The 26253-nt window shown below is 45.8% G+C and overlaps 2 protein-coding genes across 6 annotated transcripts in view; both read right to left on the bottom strand.

Annotated features, from left to right (window-relative positions):
- Nucleotides 1-4427: 4427 nt before the first annotated feature.
- MRPS17 (mitochondrial ribosomal protein S17) lies at nucleotides 4428-9274 on the bottom strand. 2 transcript variants are annotated; one of them, XM_033194536.1, is made up of 3 exons: nucleotides 9132-9274; nucleotides 8007-8147; nucleotides 4428-4857 (listed from the first exon to the last, which is right to left on the bottom strand). In XM_033194536.1, the coding sequence occupies exons 2-3, from the start codon at nucleotides 8127-8129 to the stop codon at nucleotides 4588-4590; spliced, it is 393 nt and encodes a 130-aa protein (XP_033050427.1). In that variant the 5' UTR covers nucleotides 8130-8147; nucleotides 9132-9274; the 3' UTR covers nucleotides 4428-4587. The 2 variants fall into 2 exon arrangements, with proteins under 2 accessions (XP_033050427.1, XP_033050429.1); XM_033194538.1 differs by lacking the exon at nucleotides 9132-9274 and adding an exon at nucleotides 8857-9098.
- A 12462-nt stretch (nucleotides 9275-21736) lies between these two features.
- ZNF713 (zinc finger protein 713) overlaps nucleotides 21737-26253 on the bottom strand; it is a 52831-nt gene continuing 48314 nt past the window's right edge. For 2 of the 4 annotated variants that reach the window (XM_033194534.1, XM_033194535.1), the window contains exon 8: nucleotides 21737-22930. In XM_033194534.1, the coding sequence (XP_033050425.1) occupies nucleotides 21927-22930 (1004 nt within the window). In that variant the 3' untranslated portion in view covers nucleotides 21737-21926. The remainder of the gene's footprint in view (nucleotides 22931-26253) is intronic. The other 2 variants (XM_033194532.1, XM_033194533.1) reach the window with 1 other exon arrangement.

Here is a 26253-nt window from a genome sequence, read left to right as displayed (position 1 = left end):
TCCATGCAGCCTCAGTGACAGATCAAGACTAAGTCTCAAAAAAAAAAGGCTCAGCCAGGCGCGGTGGCTCACGCCTGTAATCCCAGCACTTTGGGAGGCGGAGGCGGGTAGATCACCTGAGGTCGGGAAGTTCAAGACAAGCCTGACCAACGTGGAGAAACCCCGTCTCTACTAAAAATACAAAATTAGCCAGGCGTGATAGCGCATGCCTGTAGTCCCAGCTACTTGGGAGGCTGAGGCAGGGCAATTGCTTGAACCCGGGAGGCAGAAGTTGCAGTAAGCTGAGATCGTGCCATTGCACTCCTGCCTGGGCAACAAGAAGGAAACTCCGTCTCAAAAAAAAAAAAAAGTCTCACTTTCACTGTTCTTCATGCCTCTAAGTCCATTCTTTGGGTTTGGATGGGTGAGTGTGTTCCTCACACTCCAAGGAGAGGCAGAAGTGAGCTCTCTCCAGGGTATCAAGGACTTGGCCCAGCCCTACAGAGCAGGAGGCCAGGCCTCTTTAAGGGTGGATGAGCTCCTGTGACTGTCACACATGCCCCCATTTTCTCAGCTCTGTTTCGTGAGACACCTGCTTTTAAATTTATTCTGAAATATAGTGTAGCTAGACACTTCTTTGCTGACCTTGCTTTTGTGTTTAGTATTAGGCTGCTTAGGCTGCATTGCTTTTCTCCACTATCATTTTGCTGTGGAGTTCCATTCATTCAGGACTTTTCACTGGGGAAAAGGAGGGTACTCCAATTTCACAGCTGTGTGGCTTCAGATATTTGAAGCCATAGAATAAACATAGCAAGTCTTCCTGGAGCATAAGTTTTATACAAAGACTCTCAGGAAAAAGTTTATGTTAAAATATAAACAAGTATCCTTTATATGTTAACACTTCAATGGTACTTAAGTATCATTTCTATTTTAATACTTCAATGACACTTAGGTATCACTTATATTTTAATGCTTCAATGGTACTATTTTAATACTTCAATGGTGCTTATACATCATTTATATTTTATTTTATTTTAATTTTTATTTTTTTGAGACCGAGTCTCGCTCTGTCACCCAGGCTAGAGTGCAGTGGTGCGATCTCGGCTGACTGCAACTTCTGCCTCCCAGGTTCAAGCGATTTTCCTGCCTCAGTCTCCTGAGTAGCTGGGATTACATGCGTGTACCACCATGCCCAGCTAACTTTTGTATTTTTAGTAGAAACGGGGTTTCACCATGTTAGTTAGGCTGGTCTCCGACTCCTGACCTTATGATCCACCCGCCTCGGCCTCCCAAAGTGCTGAGATTACAGGCGTGAGCCACCACACCCGGCCTTTTTTTTTTTTTTTGCCCAGGCTGGAGTGCAATGCTCACTGCAACCTCCACCTCCCAGGTTCAAGTGATTCTCCTGCCTCAGCCTCCAGAGTAGCTGGGATTACAGGCGCCCACCACCATGCCTAGCTAATTTTTGTATTTTTAGTCGAGACGGGATTTCACCATGTTGATCAGGCTGGTCTTGAACTCCTGACCTTATGACCTGCTCGCCTCGGCCTCCCAAAGTGCTGGGACTACAGGCATGAGCCACCGTGCCCAGCCAAACTCATTCTTTTTTGTGGGAGATACCTGATACTTTCCTATACCCTTCCAGGCTAAGCAGTCCCACAGCCCCATCTGCTGGAGATCTGGACAGTCTAAGATGCTTCCCTTTCACTCACCTACCCTGGCACCAGTTCTACCTTGGAACCTGTTATTCAGTCCCTCACTGCTGTTATTCAGTCCTTCCCTGCACAACTCAGTTTGGGTCTTAGGACCAGTCTTTGAACTGCAGCCTCCCCATCTCTAACATGTCCCCTTCCAGTCCGTTCTCTACAATCATGCACTTTTATTAAAATGCAAATGCAATTTTATCACTCTTTAAAACGTTCAACCACTATTACTTACAGTTCCTTTCACCTATTTCTGAGTTCCACCACTGCTGAAAATGTCGTAGCAATTATCTGCTTCCAGAAGCCCTGGTTATACTTTCAGTCACTTTGTGGATTTTACATTCCCTTTCCTCTGCCTCAAATGCCCTTTCCACCCCATCATCTCTGTCCTGCAGACTCTTGCTTCAACGCTTACTTCCAGCACCAACTCATCTCTCCTGGGAAGTGACCTTCAATTCACCCTCACCCATATCCTGTTTGCCATGGAGGCACCTGTGCATACTTCCCCAACTAGATTGATCCCTGAGGCGGGCAAGGCCTGTGATTATCCTGGAAACCCTGTGCTGACACAATACATGTATCAAGACTGGGCACGGTGGCTCACGCCTGTAATCTCAGCACTTTGGCAGGTTGAGGCGGACGATCACCTGAGGTCAGGAGTTTATCACGCCTGTAATCCCAGCACTTTGGCAGGCTGAGGCGGACAGATCACTTGAGGTCAGGAGTTTAAGACCAGCCTGTCCAACATGCTGAAACCCCATCCCTACTAAAAATACAAAATGAGCTGGGCATGGTGGCAGGTGGCTGTAATCCCAGCTACTTGGGAGGCTGAGGCAGGAGAAGCGCTTGAACCCGGGAGGCAGAGGTTGCAGTGAGCTGAGATCATGCCATTGTGCTCCGGCCTGGGCAACAGAGTGAAGACTCCATCTCAAAACAAACAAACATGTATCAGCTAAGATTTAAATATTCCCCTTTTGGCCGGTCGCAGCAGCTCATGCCTGTAATCCCAACACTTTGGGAGGCTGAGTTGGGCAGATCACCTGAGGTCAAGAGTTCGAGACCAGCCTGGCCAATATGGTGAACCCTCGTTTCTACTAAAAATACAAAAAAAATTAGCTGGGCGTGGTGGTGCACTCCTATAGTCCCAGCTACTTGAGAAGGCTGAGGCAGAACTGCTTGAACCCAGGAGGCGGAGGTTGCAGTGAGCCAAGATTGTGCCACTGTACTCCAGCCTGGGCAACAGAGATTCCACCTCAAAAAAAAAAAAAAAGAAAGAAAGAAAGAAATATACTGCTCAATGCTTCCTTAAGTCAAAATGTAAGTTATCGCGGTGTATTAATGAATAGCAACAAAACTCACTCTCCATCTCAAATGCATGTGGGAGAAGTCCTACAACTTAATGTGTCAGACTTTAAGAATTTATACCTATTAAATCTAGCGTAGGATATAAGAAAAGTGACACAGAATTGTAAAATTTTATTTTCCACACATCAACATTCTTACTAACACAGCTTGATTGAAAGAATTCTGGGCCGGGTGCGGTGGCTCAAGCCTGTAATCCCAGCACTTTGGGAGGCCGAGACGGGCGGATCACGAGGTCAGGAGATCGAGACCATCCTGGCTAACACGGTGAAACCCCGTCTCTACTAAAAATACAAAAACTAGCCGGGCGAGGTGGTGGGCGCCTGTAGTCTCAGCTACTCGGGAGGCTGAGGCAGGAGAATGGCGTGAACCCGGGAGGCGGAGCTTGCAGTGAGCTGAGCTGAGATCTGGCCACTGCACTCCAGTCCCGGCGACAGAGCGAGACTCCACCTCAAAAAAAAAAAAAAAAAAAGAAAGAATTCTGACCATAAGCATGTTATTTCTCTTTGGAACTGGTGAAATCAGAAAAATAAAATATTTATTTTGCCTACATAGGATCAACAATATTCACTTAATGTGGTCTTATCTGTTTATATCAAGAGGCTTTCTTCTGGCCGGGTGCAGTGGCTCATGCCTGTAGTCCCAGAACTTTGAGGCCCAAGGCAGGTGGATCACCTGAGGTTGGGAATTCAAGACCCGCCTGACCAACATGGAGAAACTCCGTCTCTACCAAAAATACAAAATTAGCCAGGCACGGTGGCACATGCCTGTAATCCCAGCACGTGCCTGTAATCCCAGAATTACTTGAACCTGGGAGGCGGAGATTGTGGTGGGCCAAGATCATGCCACTGCACTCCAGCCTGGGCAACAACAGCAAAACTCCATCTCAAACAAACAAACAAACTTTCTTCCTTCCTTCCTTCAAAATAAAGGTTCTAAGATAAATTCAAAATTCTTTTGAATGAAAATAAGGAAACCGGCTGGGCACACTGGCTCAGCCCTGTAATCTCAGCACTTTTGTAGGCCAAGATGGGCAGATCGCTCCCAGGGGTCCAAGACCAGCCTGGGCAACACAGGGAGACCTTGTCTCTACAAAATTTACAAAAAATCAGCCAGGTGTAATGGCATGCTCCTGTGTTCCCAGCTACTCAGAAGGCTGGGGTAGAACGATGCTGGAGCCAGGGAGGTCGAGGCTGCAGTGAGCCAAGATCATACCACTGTACTCCAGACCGGGCAACAAAGCGAGACCCTGTCTCAAAAAACAAAAACAAAACCTTCTATAACAGTGAGCTCACAAAATGCAACAGACTGCTAGGCACACTTAGTGTAATGTGGAAGTATGTTCACTGAAATGAAAATTTGAAACATGACCATAAACTTTTATGAAAAACCATAATATGCCCTTTACTTCCTTTGCTTTTAGCTATTTCACGAACACCACAGAGAAAATGGACACAGTTTGTGATGAAACTTAGAAAAATTTCTTTTTCCATAACATAAACATGTTAATTTTTCCCTTTAGCTCCTTCCTTCCACTCCCGCTTCACTGTGCTGAAGAGATATTGAGTTCTTCCAGATTTTTGCTTAGCTGGGTGGTTTCCGAACTCAACGGACTCTCCAGGTAGGTAGTTCCTGCACAGGGCTTTCCTGTCACTGGATCTATGACTTTTCCAACTTTGAAAACGATCTCGGCCAGTTCATGTTTCACATGCTTTGCTCGTGGAACAGGTAAAGCTCTGAGAAGCACAATATCCCCAACAGTGCACTGCTGAAGGGCATCATGAGCAAAGTAGGTTTTCCGCTTATTAAAATACTGTTGAGAGAGGGAGAGAAGCAAATCAGTAGTTCCCATCTGTGACCTGGTAATGTAATATGTAATATGAAAAAGTAATGCACAGAAAACAAGCCAGGACTTAGGAAAAGATAAGATACTTAAGGAGTCTTCTAGTGTAAAAATTAGAACCTGAGTGATACAGTGACACCCCTTCTCTACCAAAAAAAAAAAAAAAAACTGCCAGGCATGGTGACATGCCTCTAGCACCGGCCTCCTAGGAGGCTGACGGGAGGACCGCTTGAGCCCAGGAGTTTGGGGATGCAGTGAGCTAGAATCATGCCACTGTACTCCAGCCTGGGTGACAGTTATCCTGTGTCAAAAACAAACCCCACAAAATTAGCTGCTTAATTTTTGGAAAACATTTGGAAAATGTTATGCTTAATGCTTAATTTTGGAAAACATTGACATTTCCAGAGTTGATCTCACTAAGCACTCCAGGTCATTCCCTTCAGTACCCTTGCTCTATCAGTTACCATCTCTTCCTATATTGTTTATATTCTTCCTTCCCACTGGAGCCTTCCCTCTAGCCTATAAGCATGCTACCCTCACCACTAGCTGTGAGTCACTTAACCACTCCAAGCTCAGTGTTTTCCACAATAAAATGAGGCTCTAATACCTGTACCTCTAAAGTTATCAAGACAATTCAATGTTATAATATACATCAAGCACTTAGCTCTATGCTTAGCTCAAAGTATTGCAAATAAACTACAAATGGTAACTAGAATCACCTATTATATTGATTGACTGATTCATTGACAGAGTTTTGCTCTTGTTGCCCAGGCTGGAGTGCAATGGCACGATCTCGGCTCACTGCAACCTCCGCCTCCCAGGTTCATGAGATTCTCCTGCCTCAGCCTCCCAAGTAGCTAGAATTACAGGTGCCTGCCACCATGCCCAGCTAATTTTTTGTATTTTTTTTTTTTAGTAGAGATGGGGTTTCACCATGTTGGCCAGGCTGGTCCCTAACCCCTGACCTCAGGTGATCCACCTGCCTCGGCCTCCTGAAGTGCTGGGATTACAGGCGTGAGCCACTGCGCCCGGCCTAGAATCACCTATTCTTTATAACAACCCTGCTGCAGCAGGTATTCCCATTTTACATACGAGGAAAACAAGTTCAGGGAGGTTAAGCAATGTGTGTAGCTGGTAAACAAGAGTCAGTATTCAAACTAAGGTCTCCCAAAGGTCAAGGATCATGCAGTCATTCTTCAGCTTACTCCTGTGTTTCTAATCCTTGATAATGAACAGCATTTCTATCCACCTGTGTGCCGAACTTTGGGTGTGAAACCATCCTCGGCACCTATTCGCCCCCTGGCACAGCAAACAAATCAATGACTCTGTCCTTTCTTCCTGAAATATTTTTTCCACTCCATCCCCACTACATCAACTTTAGTTCAGGTCCTTATTTCCATCCTAGACTTTTGCAGCAGCCTCTTTGCCCATTCCCTTTCCTCCAGTCTTCATCCCTACCCGTGTTTCCAAGTCTGTCTTTCTTTGGGTTCAAGCAGGGATCCCCAACCCCCAGGACAGCAGACTGATACCATTCAGTGGCCTGTGAGGAACAGGGCCGCACAGCAGGAGGTGAGCAGCGTTGAGCCAGCATGAGTATTACCACCTGCGCTCCGCCTCCTGTCGGATCAGCAGCAGCATTACATTCCCATAGGAGCACAAACCCTATTGGGAACTGTGCATGGGAGGGGTCTAGGTTGTGCACTCCTTATGAGAATCTAACTAACTCCTGATGATCTGAGGTGGAACAGTTTCATCCTCCCCTCACCCTGCCTCTGTGGAAAAACTGTCTTCCATGAAACTGGTCCCTGGTGCCAAAAAGGTTGAGGACTGCTGGCTTAAAGGATGAAATCTAGCTACTCAGGAAGCTGATGCATAAGAATTGGTTGAACCAGGAAGTTGCAGTGAGCTGAGATGGCACCACTGAACTCCAGCCTGGGTGACAGAGCAAGACCCCGTCTCAAGAAAAAAATAAGGATAAAATCTAAAACACAAAAGACCCTTCATAGTCTAGCCCAACTGTCATTGTCATTCATTTAAGAATGCCTACTAAATGCCAAGCTCTAGGCTCAATGTTGCCAAACCACTATGTTCCCGTAGAATGTCATGCCCTATCATGGCTAAATGAACTTCCACAAACCACTCATCATAGCTGAAATGACTTCCCCCCACTCAGTCCTTTGGATGAAATCTTTTTTTTTTTTTTTTGAGATGGAGTTTCACTCCTGTCACCCAGGCTGGAGTGCAATAGCATGATCTCAGCTCACTGCAACCTCTGCCTCCCAAGTTCAAGTGATTCTCCTGCCTCGGCCTCCTGAGTAGCTGGGATTACAGGCACCTCGTACCACGTCAGGCTATTTTTTATATTTTTAGTAGAGACAGGGTTTTGCCATGTTGGACAGGCTGCCAGGCTGGTCTTGAACTCCTGACCTCAGGTGATCTGCCTGCCTTAGCCTCCCAAAGTGCTGGGATTAGAAGTGTGAGCCACTGCCCGGCTGGATAAAATCGTTTTTTAGATTCAGCTAAAATGTCCCTTAATCAAGGTTGCTTTCCTACAGCACTCATAGAAGAACGAGATGCTCTGTTCTCTGCTCCCACAGTACTGTTTTTTTTTTTTTTAAGGTGGAGTTTCGCTCTTGTCCAGGATGGAGTGCAATGGTACAATCATGGCTCACTGAAATCTCGGCCTCCTGGGTTCAAGCGATTCTCCTGCCTAAGCCTCCAGAGTAGCTGGGATTACAGGTGTGCTCCACCATGCCCAGCTAATTTTTGTATTTTTAGTAGAGATGGGGTTTCACCATGTTGGCCAGGCTGGTCTCGAACTCGTGATCTCAGGTGATCCACCTGCGTCAGCCTCCCAAAGTGCTGGGATTACAGGTGTGAGTCACCTCATCTGGCCAGTACTTTGCATAGAGAATGACTACAACAGTTAGAGTGGATTGACATTACCTCTGTTTTCTTGGAATGTGTGAACCATGTTATACCCACAGACCAGCAGAATGCCTAGCTCAAAGCAGATGAGAGACAAGACATCTTTAGTGAGAGAGAAAAGTTTTTTTGCTCAGGACCAAGGACATATTGGTGATTTACCAAAGCCATCCGGAAACAAGAATGTTTCTCACCTTTAATAAATAGGGATCCAGAACAAGCCTGGTCACTCTCACTTTGGCAGTCTTTTGCATTTTTGTCCCAATTACCTTCCCCACAATCCATTTGGCATGGACGGATGAACGAACTACAGACATTACTGTGGCTTTGGTCACCTGAAAAGCAAATTCCAAAGGCTCATATTCTGGTGGTTATGATGCCAAATGAATTTTGTCACAAGAACTGTCGAAGTTAGTCCAGAAACTGTTTTTTTCTTTTTTGTTCCCCCCTCCACCCAGAAACAGCTTTTTTCTTAGCGTTCTTGAATCACCATTTTATTATTTCATTTTTATTGAGATGGAGTTTCGTTCTTTCGCCCAGGATGGAGTGAAGTGGCCGGATCTCGGCTCACTGCAACCTCCGCCTTCCGAGTTCAAGGGATTCTCCTCCGTCAGCCTCCCGAGTAGCCGGGACTACAGGCCTGCGCCACCACGCCCGGCTAATTTTTGTATTTTTAGTAAAGACCGGGTTTCGCCATGTTGGCCAGATTGGTCTCGAACTCCTGACCTCAGGTGATCCGCCCGCCTCAGCCTCCCAAAGTGCTGGGGTTAAGAGGTGTGAGCCACCGCGCCCGGCTTGAATCACCATTTTAGAGACGCTTACATGTTCCCCACTACCCAACCTCTCGTCTTTACAGCGCTTACAAAGCGGTAACTTCGCGAAGCCTCACGTTCCCCTTTTGCAAAATGGGCGGGCCTATTTCGCAGGAGTGCTTTGAGAATTTTGACCCACAGAACGCTCAATACCACGGATAAACGCTGGCCGTTACTGGTCCCTTATCTCTCTCCACCCCGCTGGGCCTCCTCTCCCGACAGGCTCACTGTCCGGGTAGCACTCGGAGTAGCCGCCCCGGTATCCCTCTCCCCGCCCCAGCGATGGATGACTTGGGCTGCTTTTGGGATCAGTTCATAATGAGTCCATTCCACCGGGCTTCGGAAAGGTTGGGGTGATTCATCCCTTCGCCCCAGACAACCCGGAGGTCAGACGACGCCATTCCCTCTCAGGGCTCTCACGCGAGGGTGCCTCGGGTCCCCAGCAACTCCTCCCCCAGCAGCAACACCCCGGATCCCCAGCAGCAATACCCCGGATACCCAGCTCACCTCAGCCACTACTATGCAGCCACCTGCCCTGGATAGCGCCGGTCGCAGCGGGATGGCGTCACGCCGTACGCATTGGCTCCGCCCCACACCGCCCCTCTCATAGGCCGTGCGTCTCCTTAGCGGCGGACGGAGTTAAAGGCAGGACCCGCCCCTCCGGAACTCTCCCTAAGACCCGGGGCGGTAGCTGTGCGGGCGGGGCTCGTTGACCTCTCATTTTCTAACGCGCCTATCGAGCGGACAGTGGAGCAGGAGGTTTCGGACTTTTCTTTTTCATTCTTTTGTTTTCTCTTTCTTTCTTAATTTTCTTTCTTTTTCTCTTTCTTTTTTTTATTTTTGAGACGGAGTCTCGCTCTGTCGCCCAGGTCGGTGTGCAGTGGGGCCATCTCTGCTCACTGCACCCTCCGCCTCCCGGGTTCAAGCGATTCGCCTGCCTCAGCCTCCCAAGTAGCTGGGATTACAGATTACAGGCACGCGCCACCACGCCCAGCTAATTTTTGTATTTTTAGTAGGGACGGGGTTCCGCCTTGTTGGCCAGGCTGGTCTCGAACTCCTGAGCTCAGGTGATCCGCCCGACTCTCCCCGCAAAGTGCTGGGATTACAGGCTGAGCCACCACGCCTGGCCTCATTTTTTTTTTTTTTTCGTTGTTGTTGTTAAGATAGTGTCTTGCCCGGTTGCCCAGGCTGGAGTGCAGTGGCAGCGTGATCGTGGCTTACTGCAACTTGACCTCCTGGACTCAAGCGATCCTTCTACCTCAGCCTCCCGAGTATCTGGGACCATAGGCGCGCCACCATGTCTGGCCAGTATTTGCATTTTTTGTAGATAGGGTCTGGCTATGTTCTCCAGGATGGTCTGTACTCCCGATTTCAAGTGATCTGTCTGTCTTGGCCTCCCAAAGTGCTGGGATTACAGGTGTGAGCCACCCTGCCCAGCCAGTGCAGATAAATTTCTATCTTACCTTCCTTTCCTGCCTCCTTTCTCCTTTCCGTCCTTTAATTTATTGTCTCTCCTCTCTTCTCTATTGTATTCTGTAATTATTTCATTCTGGAAATCTTTTTTAAAATTTTATATTATTATTATTATTATTATTATTATTTTGAGGAGCTGGGATTATAGGTGTGGGTCACCATGCCCAGCTAATTTTTGCATTTTTAGTAGAAATGGGATTTTACCATGTTGGCCAGGCGGGTCTCGAACTCCTGGCCTCAAGCAGTCCACCCCACTTCGGACTCCCGAAGTGCTGGGATTACAGGCAGGAGCCACTGTGCCCAGCTGTTTATTTTATTTTCTATGGATGATGTCTTTGAATGAAAAATTTTGTTCCCTTTTTTATTAAAATGTTTAGCTCTACTTTGGGAGGCTGAGGTGAGTGGATTGCTTGAGCTCAGGAGTTCCATACCAACCTGGGCAACATGGTGAAACATATACAAAAGTATAAAAATTAGGCCAGGCGCAGTGGCTCACGCCTGTGATCCCAGCACTTTGGAGGCTGAGGTGGGTGGATCACCTGAGGACAGGAGTTCGAGACCAGCCTGGCCAACATGGCGAGACCCTGTCTCTACTAAAAAAAAATGCAAAAATTAGCCAGGCATGGTGGTGTGCGCCTGTAGTCCCAGCTACTCGGGTGACTGAGGCAGGAGAATCTTTTGAACCAGGACAGGAGGCAGAGGTTGTAGCGAGCCGAGATTGCACCACTGCACTCCAGCCTGGGCGACAGAGTGAGACTCCATTTTAACCACAAAAAAGAAAAAAAAAATTATCCAGGGTTGGTGGTGGCACATGCCTGTAGTTTCAGCTACTCAGGAGGCTGAGGTAGGAGGATCGCTTGAGCCCAGAAGGCTGAGGCTGCAGTGAGCACCATGCTCATGCCACTGCACTCCAGCCTGGGTAACACAGTGAGACTCTGTCTCAAAAAATAAAAAAATGTTGGGCCAGGTGCAGTGGCTAACACCTGTAATCTCAACATTTTGGGAGGCCGAGGCAGATGGATCACGAGGTCAGGAGATTGAGAGCATCCTGGCTAATACGGTGAAACCCCGTCTCTACTAAAAGTACAAAAAAATTAGCTGGGCGTGGTGGCAGGCGCCTGTAGTCCCAGCTACTCGGGAGGCTGAGGCTGGAGAATGGCGTGAACCCGGGAGGCGGAGCTTGCAGTGAGCCGAGATCGTGCCACTGCACTCCAGCTTGGGCCACAGAGCTAGACTCGTCTCAAAAAAAAGAAAAAAAAAGTTTTGTTTTCACATTTCTCCCTAGCTGAAATGTTAGAATTATGTAATGTAGGTAGGTGTTCACCTAATTATCTGATCCTGAATATAAAAGTACCACACACTGACCTAAGAAATATCCATCTTTATTAGCATACTGGGAGGTTGAGATCTATCTGGAAACATTTTGGTACTCATTGGCAGATATTATTATTGTGTGTGTGTGTTTTTTTTGAGTCTCAGGCTGTCACCCAGGCTGAACTGCAGTGGTGCGATCCTAGCTCACCTCAACCTCCACCTTACGGGTTCAAGCAATTGTCCTGTCTCAGCCTCCCTAGTGGCTGGAGTTACAGGCGCCTGCCACCACATCCGGCTAATTTTTGTATTTTTAGTAGAGATGGAGTTTTACCACATTGACCAGGCTGATAGCGAACTCCTGACCTCAGGTGATCTGCCCGCCTCGGCTTCCCAAAGTGTTGGGATTACAGGTGAGAGCCACCGTACCTGGCCTATTATTATTATTATTATTTTTATTTTTTGAAACGGAGTTTTGCTCTTGTTGCCCAGGCTGGAGTGCAATGGCGCGATCTCGGTTCACTGCAACCTCTGCCTCCCTGGTTCAAGGGATTCTCCTGCCTCAGCCTCCCGAGTAGCTGGGATTACAGGCATGGACCACCTTGCCTGGCTAATTTCTGTACTTTTAGTAGAGATGAGGTTTCTCCATGTTGGTCAGGTTGGTCTGGAACTCCCGACCTCAGGTGATCCGCCCGCCTCAGCCTCCGAAAGTGTTGGGATTACAGGCGTAAGCCACTGCACCTGGCCTATTATTAAGATGGAGTTTTTGCTTTGTTGCCCAGGCTGGAGTGCAATGGTACACTCTCAGCTCACTGCAACCTCTGCCTCCCGGGTTCAAGCCATTCTCCTGCCTCAGCCTCCTGAGTAGCTGGGATTACAGGCGTGTGCTCCCATACCCGGCTAATTTTTGTATTTTTAGTAGAGATGGGGTTTCAACTTGTTGGCCAGGCTGGTCTTGAACTCCTGTCCTCAGGTGATTGCCCTGGGTGCTGGGATTACAGGTGTGAGCTACCGCACCCAGCCTCATTCATTATTGGCCTAAAAAATATCTATTTTTTCTTACTAGGTACGAGCATATGTACACACACACATATATGTATGTGTATATAGATTTGTTCCTGTTTAATTAGGAAATAATAAACATAGGGGTGCTAGGCAAGTCCAGTGATCTTGGAAAAAGTTACTTCAACAAAGTAGAAAGATGTTCTAACGGTTAAAATAGTTACTTCAATAAAGTAGAAAGAGGATCGAACAGTTAATCAGCTCTAATGATTACATACAATAACAACCAAGGAGAAGCAGGATTCAACAGTGTGTTTCAAAATGATTAAGCAGCCAAATGTTCTACAATGAAAAGCTGACTACAAAAACTGCATTCTTCAGGAAGAAGGAGCTGGATGGCCTTTTAATTATACAAATGAGGAATATAAAGGCTTTGGAATAATGCTAGCTAGAAATATCATTATGTCCTGTCATAAAAATGACCGGACAATGGCTAGATGCTTTTGGGAAAGTTCAAGTCTCAAAAATTTAAAGTTTATACAAAAGGTCTTAAAATGTCCCACAACATTACAAGTGACATTTTGTTACAAAATGAGACCAAAGAAGAGTTATTTCATCCATACAAGGTCTTATGACGACGTGACCAAGGATGAGGCATTGCTAATGCATATGCTACAATTTAGTTTGAGAGAGTATAATTATTTTGGGTCTGGTAAGATTGGCAGGCCGATCACAAGGTCGGGAGTTGGAGACCAGCCTGGCCAATATGGTGAAACTCCATCTCTACTAAAAAAAAAAAAAAAAAAAAAAAAAATTAGCCGGGCTTGGTGGTGCATGCCTATAATCCCAGCTACTAGGGAGGCTGAGGCAGGAGAATTGCTTGAACCTAGGAGGCGGAGGTTGCAGTGAGTTGAGATCACGCCACTGCACTCCAGCCTGGGCAACAGAGCAAGACTCTGTCTCAAAAAAAAAAAAAAAAAAAAAAAAAGGTCGGATGCAGTGGTTCATGCCTGTAATCCCAGCACTTTGGGAGGCCGAAGCAGGTGGATCACCTGAGGTCAAGAGTTCGAGACCAGCCTGGCCAACAATGGTGAGACCCCCATCTGTACTAAAAATACACAAAATTAGCTGGGCATGGTGGTGGGCACCTGTAATCCCAGCTCCTTGGGAGCCTGAGGCAGGAGAATTGCTCGAACCCAGGAGGTGGAGATTGCAGTGAGCCGAGATCACACCATTGCACTCCAGCCTGGGCAACAGAGCGAGACTCTGTCAAAAAAAAAAAACAAAGAAGAACATAAACCTAGAAATATATGGAAAACTGGAACCCTGGTAAAGTGTTCAAATAAAGGTAAGAAAAAAAATGAAATCTACACAGTTAACATTTTTATAACTGGTTTTGGTATAATGATTGTGACATTCTGGTTGTATCTTTTCTGTTTCTTAAAGTGTTTAAAGCATTTAATAGAATCTGACAGTTTAGGTTTGGATATAATGAAACATTAAGATCTGTTTAAATCTGAAGTTAATGTTTAAAAGAGTGGGCATATCTAATTTTAGAAATTCTTAATTTTTTATTTATTAGTTGCAAATGTCCAAATAAGTAGAGGAATGCTGACTGTTTAAAGAATGTCAATTGGTTTCTTAAATAAATACACGGGGTTAGGTGTCATACCTCATGCGTGTAATCCCAGCACTTTGGGAGGCTGAGGCAGGAGGATCACTTGAGCCTAGGAGTTCAAGACCAGCCTGGGCATGAGACTCTGTCTTTAAAAAAAAAAAGAACAAAAAAGGCCAGGTGTGGTGGCTCATGCCTGTAATCCCAGCATTTTGGGAGGCTGAGGCAGGAGGATCACTTGAGCCTAGGAGTTCAAGACCAGCCTGGGCATGAGACTCTGTCTCTAAAAAAAAAAAAAGAACAAAACAGGCCAGGTGCGGTGGCTCATGCCTGTAATCCCAGCACTTTGGGACGCTAAGACAGGTGGATCACGAGGTCAGGAGATCGAGACCATCCTGGCTAACACCCTCGTCTCTACTAAATATACAAAAAATTAGCCGGATGTGGTGGTGGGCGCCTGTAGTCACAGCTACTTGGGAGGCTGAGGCACGAGAATACCGTGAACCCGGGAGGGGAGGTGGAGCCTGCAGTGAGCTGAGATTGTGCCACTGCATTCCAGCCTGGGCGACAGAGTGACACTCTTGTCTAAAAAAAAAATACATCAAACATTAATCAAAATACAAATTCTAATGAGTATTTGTATTAGTCTGTTTTCACACTGCTATAAAGAAATACCCAAGATTGGGTAATTTATAAAGGAAAGAGGTTTAATTGACTCACAGTTACACATGGCTGGGGAGGCCTCGGGAAACTTACAATCATGGCAAAAGGGGAAGCAGGCATGTCTTACATGGCAGCAGGCAAGAGAGAGTGTGAGTGAGCAAAGCGGGAAGAGTCCCTTATAAAACCATCAGATCTCATGAGAACTCACTCACTATCACAAGAACAACATGGGGGAAAATGCCCAGGCTGGCATTTACAATTTGAGATGAGATTTGGGTGGGGACACAAAGCCAAATCATATCAGTATTTTTCTCCATGCTAACAAGCTCTTTGGACATAAAAGAACCAATCAACAGGACAATTCTTTACTAATACTCTGAGGTTATGAGAACTAGTCACACAGATTTTGGTGTTGAGCAGCAATCTTTCCTTTTATTAAAGTTCATATATTTACCAAATGTTTTCAGAGTGTTATAAAAGACTGTTCCAGGCACTGTTTGTATCTACAGGATTAGGAGTAAAATGACTGATGTTACAGTGACATTTCAGTCAGAGAAACCCTGAATAATAAGTCATCTACTACTATGTGTAGCTTAAGTATTTCTTCTCATAGAAAAAGGACAACAACACTTGGTTGGATAGACCAAAGAAACTAATACATGTGAAACGGTAATATATTACTCTCCTAGATAGAAACAAGTCATAACAAACAAGTACTGGAATGTGTACACCTCTGGTTCCAGTATACTGGGAGTACCAGTATTCATATTTAGGCTTTACTCCTTAACTTGGAACATTTTGAAGAGAACAAAGGACAACATGAGAATGAATCTGCACCAAGTTTACTGTATAATTAACATAAACAGAATCATTTATGACCCTAAGGAATATATAATAGGATTCTAATGAACAATTCCTATGTATGAAGAATTGGTGAAAGTCCTTGGCCAACTGTGGTTGGGTTCAGTCCAGACACGTTTTTTTCTGGGATGTCCAAGTTCTGCTCATCCTCTACTGAGAATTCCATCTTGTTCTTGTTTTTCACCTGTGCTGTGATACAGATACACTGCCTTGTACTGGAGCCTTTAGAACTCTTTGCAAAAAAATTTTTTTTTCCTGGTTTCAAAAGTAAACCTTTTTTTTTTTTTTTTGAGACGGAGTCTCACTCTGTCACCCAAGCTGGAGTGCAGTGGCATGATCTTGGCTCACTGCAACCTCCGCCTCCCGGGTTCAAGTGATTCTTCTGCCTCAGCCTCCCCAGTAGCTGAGACTACAGGTGTGTGCCACCACACCTAGCTAATTTTTGTATTTTTAGTAGAGACAGTTTCACCATACTGGCAAGGCTGGTCTCGAACTCCTCACCTCATGATCTGCCCGCCTTGGCCTCCCAAAGTGCTGGGATTACAGGCATGAGTCACTGCGCCCAGCCACAAAATTAAGCTTTGATCAAAGATTTTACCAAGAGTAATTAACCTTTTTTGTTTTGAGACTCGCTCTGTTGCCCAGGCTGGAGTGCAGTGGGGTAATCTCAGTTCACTGCAAGCTCCGCCTCCCAGGTTCACGCCATTCTCCTGCCTCAGCCTCCCAAGTAGCTGGGACTACAGGCGCCCGCCACCACGCCTGGCTAATTTTTTGTGTTTTTAGTAGAAACAGGGTTTCACCATGTTAGCCAGGATGGTCTCCATCTCCTGACCTCGTGATCTGCCTGCCTCGGCCTCCCAAAGTGCTGGGATTACAGGCATGAGCCACCACACCCGGCCTTAACCATTACTTTATTTTTTATTTTTAGTTTTGAGATGGAGTCTTACTCTGTGGCCCAGGCTGGAGTGCAGTGGCATGATTTCGGCTCACTGCAAGCTCCGCCTCTTGGGTCCACGCCATTCTCCTGCCTCAGCCTCCCGAGTAGCTGGGACTACAGGCGCCCACCACCACGCCCGGGTAATTTTTTGTATTTTTAGTAGAGACAGGGTTTCACCAAATTAGCCAGGATGGTCTCGATCTCCTGACCTCGTGATCCACCCGCCTCAGCCTCCCAAAGTGCTGGGATGACAGGCATGATTACTTTTAAAAAGAACATACGTGGCTGGGCACTTTGGCTCACGCCTGTAATCTCAGCACTTTGGGAGGCCGAGGGCAGGCAGATCATGAGGTCAGGAGTTTGAGACCAGCCTGGCCAACATAGTGAAATCCCGTCATTACTAAAAACACAAAAAATTAGCCGGGTGTGGTGGCAGGTGCCTGTAATCCCAGCTACTCAGGAGGTTGAGGCAGGGGAATGGCTTGAACCCAGGAGGCGGAGATTGCGGTGAACCAAGATAGTGCCATTGCATTCCAGCTCAGGAGACAGTGCGAGACTCAGTCTCAAAAAAAAAAAAAAAAGTATATACCTCTGCTGAGACTTCACCTTTGCTCACTCTCTCCCTTCCTGAAATCTGAGTGCCTTATATCCTGCCTCATTATGGCAAATGAATGTTAAATGTGGCTTTTTTGGGGCGAGGATGCTTCCAGAATTGAGTTGCCCTGAAAATGCATTGCCACTGCACAGATGTTTGGACAAAATACTATTAGAAAGCCTCCCTGACTACAACAACTCAAGGTTTCATTAACTATTTCATACCTACTGTTGCATGGGACAAAAATGCTTTTGAAAAGTTTAATTTCTACAATGAAATGAGGTTTTTGGGGGGTTCAGTGTTTTCGTTTTTTTTTTTTTTTTTTTTTTTTTTTGAGACGGAGTCTCGCTCTGTCGCCCAGGCTGGAGTGCAGTGGCCGGATCTCAGCTCATTGCAAGCTCCGCCTCCGGGTTTACGCCATTCTCTCGCCTCAGCCTCCCGAGTAGCTGGGACTACAGGCGCCCGCCATCTCGCCCGGCTAATTTTTTGTATTTTTTTTTTTAGTAGAGACGGGGTTTCACAGTGTTAGCCAGGATGGTCTCGATCTCCTGACCTCGTGATCCACCCGTCTCGGCCTCCCAAAGTGCTGGGATTACAGGCTTGAGCCACCGCGCCCGGCCTTTTTTTTTTTTTTTTTTTTGAGACGGAGTCTCGCTCTGTCGCCCAGGCTGGAGTGCAGTGGCCGGATCTCAGCTCACTGCAAGCTCCGCCTCCCGGGTTTACGCCATTCTCCTGCCTCAGCCTCCCGAGTAGCTGGGACTACAGACGCCCACCACCTCGCCCGGCTAGTTTTTTGTATTTTTTAGTAGAGACGGGGTTTCACCGTGTTAGCCAGGATGGTCTCGATCTCCTGACCTCATGATCCGCCCGTCTCGGCCTCCCAAAGTGCTGGGATTACAGGCTTGAGCCACCGCACCCGGCCAGTGTTTTCATTTTTTAAAGTCTTTAAATCATTTCAGCTTTGATTCAGGGCCTATAAAATCTAGTCCTTTCTTGGAGAGAAGAAATCAGGGAAGTCTTGAGCCAGGCTCAAGTTAGAAGAAAGGTGAGAAAGCAAGCAGACTGCACTCCTGCCTTAACCTTATGGTTTTTTCAACCATGCCTGAGAAGACAGAGGAAACCTGAAAACCAGGAAACTGAAGTGTCCCTATACTTGCACTCATTCATGGTTTATGACCGTTCACATTTTCAATGCTTTAAAACATCAAATGTGGGGCTGGGCGCAGTGGCTCACGCCTGTAATCTCAACTCTTTGGGAGGCTGAGGCGGGTGGATCACCTGACATTAAATGTTCGAGACCAGCCTGACCAATACAGTGAAACCCTGTCTCTACTATAAATACAAAAATTAGCCGGATGTGGTGATGCGCACCTGTAATCCCAGATACTTGGGAGACTGAACGAAATCGCCTTAAATTCTGATATATTATACTTTGGATATTTGTCCCTTCCAATCTCAGGTTGAAATGTGATCCCCAATGCTGGAGGTGGGGCCTGGTGGGAGGTGTTTGGGGCACGGGGGTGGATCCCCCATGAATGGCTTGGTGTCCTCCCTGTGTTATTGAATGAGTTCTCACTCTGGTAGTTCATGTGAGAGCTGAGTGTTTAAGAGCTTGCAACCTCCCTCATCTCTCTTGACCCCTCTCTTGTCAGGTAATATGCTGGCTCCCATTGACCTTCCGCCATAATTGGAAGTGTTCTGAGGCCGTCAACAGAAGCAGACACCAGCACCATACTTCCTGGACAGCCTGAAGAACTATAAGCCAAATAAAGCTTCTTTTCTTTATAAACTACCCAGTTTCAGGTATTCCTTTATAGCAATGCAAACAAACTAATAGGAATTATTTTTGGAAAAAAGTGTTACAGATACATATTTTCTTTTTCTTTTTCTTTTTCTTTTTTGAGATGGAGTCTCGCTCTATTGCCCAGGCTGGAGTGCAGTGGCACAATCTCGGCTCACTGCAACCTCCGCCTCCCAGGTCCAAGCAATTCTCCTGCCTCAGCCTCCCAACTGGCTGGGGTTACAGGTGCACACCATCACACCCAGCTAATTTTTGTATTGTTAGTAGAGACTCGGTTTTACCATGTTGGCCAGGCTGGTCTTGAACACCTAACCTCAAGTGATCCACCTGCCTCAGCCTCCCAAAGTGCTGCGATTAGAGACGTAAGCCACTGCGCCCGGCCCAGATATATATTTCAATAAATAAAATAAATGATTAAGCCAATTAGACTACTTCTTTAGGTGTTTATATAAGCCACTGCAGCTCTCCCCTGATTCCCACCCTTAACATGGCACCAGGGCTCACCCGCAGATACAGTTCCTCACTTCTGCATCTTCCACAGTGATACAGGGTGGCATGGGATTCTTAGCCTCTGGTCATTATTTTACAAAAACCCAAAACTTTTATCCTACAAATACAGCAGAAATAATTTTTTTTTTTTTTTTTTTTTTTTTGAGACGGAGTCTCACTCTGTCGCCCAGGCTGGAGTGCGGTGGCCAGATCTCAGCTCACTGCAAGCTCCGCCTCCCGGGTTCACGCCATTCTCCTGCCTCAGCCTCCCGAGTAGCTGGGACTACAGACGCCCACCACCTCGCCTGGCTAGTTTTTTGTATTTTTTAGTAGAGACGGGGTTTCACCGTGTTAGCCAGGATAGTCTCGATCTCCTGACCTCGTGATCCGCCCGTCTCGGCCTCCCAAAGTGCTGGGATTACAGGCTTGAGCCACCGCGCCCGGCAGAAATAATTTTAACTGAAAAAATCTAGACTTGCCACAGAGAAATTTAAAGCTAAAACAAAATAGAAAAGCAGACTTCTCTGAATCAGTATTTCAAAGTTCATCAATAGCACCCTCAAGTCTCCCTCAAGGCTCTTCTCAAAGTGTTCCTAGGATTCATTTGATGAAAATAATGTCAAGATTGCAAAAAGAATCATCACAGGATATTGCCACAAACTATCACACTGTTTCTCAAACAATGGCACACAAGATTTTGGGTGGTACATCAATGAATATTTTTAATTTCAAGGTTATATATCTATTTTGATGAAGAGTAGAATAAATTTAATTAGCATATAAAACTAGCATATAACTTATTAGTTTTATATGCTAAATAGTATTTCCTAAGAGAAGGCTAAAAATTTTGCATCCCTTTATAAAGAATATTAGGTAAATAGTAGATATGGTAAAAACTGTAAAGAGAGCATACAAATAACTGATGTTTGTGAAATACTGCTCTTTTATGTTTATTTCAAGTTAATGTGACTGGTTGCACTACAGCATTGCCTTTATTTTTAAATTTTACTTTTTTTTTTTGAGACAGAGTCTCACTGTCGCCCAGGCTGGAGTACACTGGCGTGATCTTGGCTCACTGCAACCTCCGCCTACCAGGTTCAAGCAATTCTCCTGCCTCAGCCTCCCAAGCTGCTGGGAGGTGGTGCAAGTGTACACCACCACACCCAGCTAATTTTTGTATTTTTAGTAGAGATGGGGTTTTTACTATGTTGGCCAGGCTGGTCTCAAACTCCTGACCTTAGGTGATCACCCCACCTCGGCCTCCCAAAGTGCTGGGATTATAGGCATGAACCACCGCCCCCAGCCAGCACTGTCTTTAATTAATCAAAATTTCAGATTTAAAAGTTTTATACCATAAACTGCCAGGTGTGGTGGCTCACGCCTGTAATCCCAGCAGTTTGGGAGGCCGAGGCAGGTGGATCACAAAGTCAGGAGTTCGAGACCAGCCTAGTCAATATGATGAAACCCTGTCTCTACTAAAAATTAGAAAAAAATGTCAGCCGGGCATGGTGGCACGCACCTGTAAGGCTGAAGAAGGAGAATCACTGGAAGCTGGGAGGCGGAGGTTGCAGTGAGCCAAGATTGGGCCATTGCACTCCAGCCTGGGTGACAGAGCAAGATTCCGTCTCACAAAAAAAAAAAAAAAAAAAAAAGATTTATACCATAAAACTTACAGGTGAGTAATTACAAGTTGTTGCCTATAGGATTTCTTTCTTTCTTTCTTTTTTTTTAAACAGAGTCTTGCTCTGTTGCCCAGGCTGGAGTGCAGTGGCATGATCTCAGCTCACTGCAACCTTCACCTCCCATGTTCAAGTCATTCTCATGCCTCAGTCTCCAGAGTAGCTGGGAATGCAGTTGTGCACCACCATGCCTGGATAAGGAATTCTGATTTTTAAAAAAGTTTTATATCAGATTTGGAACATGACTCCAAATATAATCCCATTTGTAAAATAAATTATTTTTCCTTTTTATAACCCCTCCTGGGAATGTAATATGCTGCTCGTTTAAGGTTTAAATTAATTTGGTTTCTATGCATTGAAAGTTTATGGCCGGGTGCAGTGGCTCACGCCTGTAATTCCAGCACTTTGGGAGGCTGAGGTGGGTAGATCACCTGAGGTTAGGAGTTCGAGACCAGCCTGGCCAACACGGCGAAACCCCGTCTCTACTAAAAATACAAAAACTTAGCTGGGTGTGGTGGTGCGTACCTGTCGTCCCAGCTACTCAGGAGGCTGAGGCAGGAGAATTGCTTGAACCCAGGAGGTGGAGGTTGCAGTGAGCTGAGATTGCACCACTGCACTTCAGCCTGGGTGACAGAGTGAGACTCTGTCTCAAAAAAAAAAAGAAAGAAAAGAAAGAAAGAAAGAGAGAGAAAGAGAGAGAGAGAGGGGGGAGAGAGAGAGAGAGAGAGAGAGAGAGAGAGAGAGAAAGAAAGAAAGAAAGAAAGTTTATGTATAAGCTTTCTCTTCACTATGAATAATTTGATATTGAATGGGATAAAAAGGTCTAACCAAAAAATCTCCTGCATTTATTTATTTATCTATTTCCCCCACCACAAGTTATGTGCTGCTAAGTGAAGGACTGTGGCAAACTGTTTGCTCACATTTATATTCACATAATTTCTCCCGAGTATGGATTTTCCTGTGTTGATTAAGGTGCGCGCTCTGGCTAAAGGCTTTCCCGCATTCATTACATTTATAGGGTTTCTCTCCTGTATGAGTTCTTTCATGTTGATTCAGATGTGTCCTCTGACTGAAGGCTTTACCACAGAAACCACATTCGTAAGGTTTCTCTCCAGTATGAAGTCTATGATGCTCAGTAAGGGATGTGATGCGGCTAAAAGCTTTACCACATTGATTACATTTATAGGGCTTTTCTCCAGTATGAATCCTCAGATGCTGAGTAAAGGATGAATGCTGACGGAAGGCTTTCCCACATCCATTGCATATAAAAGGCTTTTCTCCCGTGTGAATTCTCTGATGTTGAATGAGATGTATCCTCTGGCTGAATCTTTTTCCACATTCATCACACTTATAGGGTTTCTCTCCTGTAAGCACCATCTGAGGCTGGGTAAAAGATGAGTTGTGGCTGGGTTTCTCTGTGGTATGAATATGATCAGTAAGAAGAATACGTTGATTGAAGATTTTTCCACACTCACTGTATTCATAGGGTGTCTCTCTTACATAATTTCCCTGATAGTAAACCAAGTCTGAATTATGTTTGATGCTGTTTCCCTGTGTGTCAGAATTCAGGGGTATTTTAATAGAAGGAATTCTCTGATGCATAAGGTTTGAGTTCAGATTACAGTTTTCTGCAAATTTATTACACTCAAGGCTTCTCTCCTGTGTGATCTTTCTGTGGGTCAAAGTTACTTGTCCTAAATATCTCTTGTGGTTTTCTTGGTTAAACTCTGGATGGTAATCAAAATCCCAGAGTCCTCCTAGGATGGAGTACCAGAAGCAGTCTCCAGAGAGTCTCTCCATTATCATCTCATGGGTTTGATTTTCATCAGAAATATTCTGGCTTGTGGTTGACTTTTTGATTTCCGGCCTGTTTTCTCCATCTAAAAGAAATTCAGAACATACAAATACTTTCCGATATTCTCATGTTATCTATGATTGGAAGAAGAAATTATTGCACAGCAAATTACCAAATAAAACTGACAGTAATGTGTACAAGGCATACGTGGCATTGAAAGTTTTCCAATGTCGCCACATCACAAAGGGAAAGACTATGAGAAGTCACAAGAAGCAAGGAGCAGAGGGAATTTTTAAACATGTGCAGTAATCATAGAAAGAAGAGATCATCCAGGAGTATCCATGCTTGAAAGCAGATGGACACAAGAATAAGGTGTATCAGGGAAAAGTCTCTGATCAGTGGTGGGAGACAGAGGAATGATTAATTAGAGAAGGCTGATCTGAGGCCAGGCCTTTATAAATCTCATATGCAGATGAACTTGATTGTAATGCCAGCTACTTGTTCATTTAAACAGTATTTCTTCCTATTTTTATCTTTTGTTTAAAATGATAAAACTAATACTTGCTGATAGACACATATTCAAATAATGTGAGAATGTGTAAAGTGTAAAGAAAGAATCTCATCCATTAAAGGAAATCCTTGTTAATAGTTCGGAGCCTGTCTTGTCAGACTTTCCCTATGTTCACACAGGTATATATGAAAACCATATTTTGGACAAGCATGACCTATGGATTATGATTTTTAAATTTCATTTTAGTCTCCCACAACTTCTTTAAACTTTACTTAGTGGAGGTATTCTTCCTCTGCTTCTAGATGAAGACTTCAACAGGTCCCATGGCTTTCCCTTCCTTTTTTTTTGAGATGGAGTCTCACTCTATCACCCAGGCTGGAGTGTAGGGGTGCGATCTTGGCTCACCACAACTTCCACCTCCTGGGTTCAAGCAATTCTCCTGCCTCAGCCTCCCGAGGAGCTGGGATTACAGGCGTGCACCACCACGCCCAGCTAATTTTTGTATTTTTAGTAGAGACGGGGTTTCACCATGTTGGCCAGGCCGATCTCGAACTCTTGACCTCAGATGATCTGACTGCCTCAGCCTCCCAAAGTGCTGGGATTACAGGCATGAGCCACCGCACCCGGCCTCTTAATTCTTATTTTTTGAGGAAGTATCTCACTCTGTCACCTAGGCTGGAGTGTAGTGGCATGATCATAGCTCCCTGCAGCCACGTCCTGGGCTCAAGCAATACTCCCACCTCAGCTTCCCAAGTAGCTAGGACTACAGGTGTGTGTCACCATGCCTGACTAATATTTTGATTTTTTTTTTTTTTTTTTTTTAGAGACAGGGTCTCACTATGTTTCCCAGGCTGGTCTGGAACTCTTGGCCTCAAGCAATCCTCCTGCCTGGGCTTCCCCAAGTATTGGGATTACAGGTGTGAGCCACTGCTGCTAGCCTCCCCTTAATTCTTAGGTAACAGATGTTCCTACTGTTACACTGTCACAAACACAGTATCTACGCAATAATTAAAATGATCAGTCCTGGGTAATAGTCAAAACCCCAAAAGTAATTCCTTTCCCTTCCCCTGGATGGGTTATAGAAAGGGTCATGTTCTATCTTTCTCCCTACTTGAGTTGCTCCCCCACTCTACCATCTCTCCATGAGTCTCTTTGCCTTTACTCTCTTGCTTCTTTCCCCACTTTACTACTTCCCTGCTCACCCCTGTCCTCACTCTCTCACTGTAGTTTTTTAAATTTAAATTTTAATTTTCTTTGGAGACAGTCTTGCTCTGTGGCCAGGCTGGAGTGCAGTGGTGTGCTATAGGCTCCCTGCAACCTCTGCCTTCTGGGTTCAAACGATTCTCGTGCCTCAGCCTCCCAAGTAGCTGGGACCACAGGCATGCACCACCACACCTGGTTAATCTTTCATATTTTTAGTAGAGACAAGGTTTTGTCACGTTGGTCAGGCTGGTCTCGAATTCCCAAGCTCAGGTAATCTGCCCGCCTTGGCCTCCCCAAGTGCTGGGATTACAAGCATGAGCCACCGCACTCAGCCCACTCACTGTAGTTTAGTTTCTAACAAGAGTTAGGGATTAGGGACTGTGTGGAGGGAGAAGAGATTAAGAGAATGGTTTGTTTTTGTATGGCTGAGTGGCTTCACATTCTCAGCTTGGCAGATGGTTAAAATGGCTTCATTTTGGAGAAGTTTTACCACTTTTGGGAGGCTCTTGCTAGACACCTTCCCCTCACTCCTTGTCATTTCCATAACCTAGATAAATAGATCTCTACTTTGGGCATGTACCCTACTTGACAAGATCCAAGACCACGCTGGCTGACCCACAGGAAACACTGATGATACCTTGCCCCAACAGAGCTGGGCAGTACAGACTCATCCCAATTCAGCAGCTTCTCCTGGCTAACCCACAAAGGCCATTTAAGTCATCTCTTCCTGGTCTTGGACTTTCTGAGCGGGTCAGCTTCAGCTTTCTTAGACATGAGGTCCACACCAGTCTTCACCTTCTAACCATAGAGAACAGACATTACAGCTGCCAGAGTGGTCCCCTTGAACCTGGGTAACCAGATAATTGTTGTCTTAATTGGGACACTTGATGGCAGTATCATCACTAGTTCTGCAGGAACTGTCATGGGAAACTGGGTAGGGAAAATTCTAACCATTCCACCTTGGCTCAACCCTTAATATGCATCCTTCTACCTCTTCCCTCAAAAGGGGGTTAGGGACTCACAACATGGTTTTCTGCTCTTTACCCAGTCTCCTCACAGAAGTTCCTCTCAGATCTTTTTTTTTTTTTTTTTTTTTTGAGACAGAGCCTCACTTTGTTGCCCAGGCTGGAGTGCAGTGGTGTGATCTCAGCTCACTGCAACCTCTGCCTCCCGGGTTCAAGTGATTCTCCCACCTCAGCCTCCCGAGTAGCTGGGACTACAGGTCCACACCATCATGCCTGGCTAATTTTTATATTTTTAGTAGAGACAGGGTTTCACCATGTTGGCCAATTTGGTCTTGAGCTCCTGACCTTAAATGATCTGTCTGCCTCGTCCTCCCAAAGTGCTGGGATTACAAGTGTGAGCGACCATGCCTGGCCTCTCTCAGATCTTTCTTTTTTTTTTTTTTTTTTTGAGACGGAGTCTCGCTCTGTCGCCCAAGCTGGAGTGCAGTGGCGCAATCTCGGCTCACTGCAAGCTCCGCCTCCCGGGTTCACGCCATTCTCCTGCCTCAGCCTCCCGAGTAGCTGGGACTACAGGCGCCCGTCATCTCGCCCGGCTAGTTTTTTGTATTTTTTAGTAGAGACGGGGTTTCACCGTGTAGGCCAGGATGGTCTCGATCTCCTGACCTCGTGATCCACCCGTCTCGGCCTCCCAAAGTGCTGGGATTACAGGCTTGAGCCACCGCGCCCAGC

Source organism: Trachypithecus francoisi, unplaced genomic scaffold (assembly GCF_009764315.1).
Source record: "Trachypithecus francoisi isolate TF-2019V2 unplaced genomic scaffold, Tfra_2.0 Lachesis_group4, whole genome shotgun sequence".
NCBI lineage: Eukaryota > Metazoa > Chordata > Mammalia > Primates > Cercopithecidae > Trachypithecus > Trachypithecus francoisi.
Note: the sequence above shows the minus strand (reverse complement) of the source record. Positions and strands in the feature narration are given on the sequence as shown.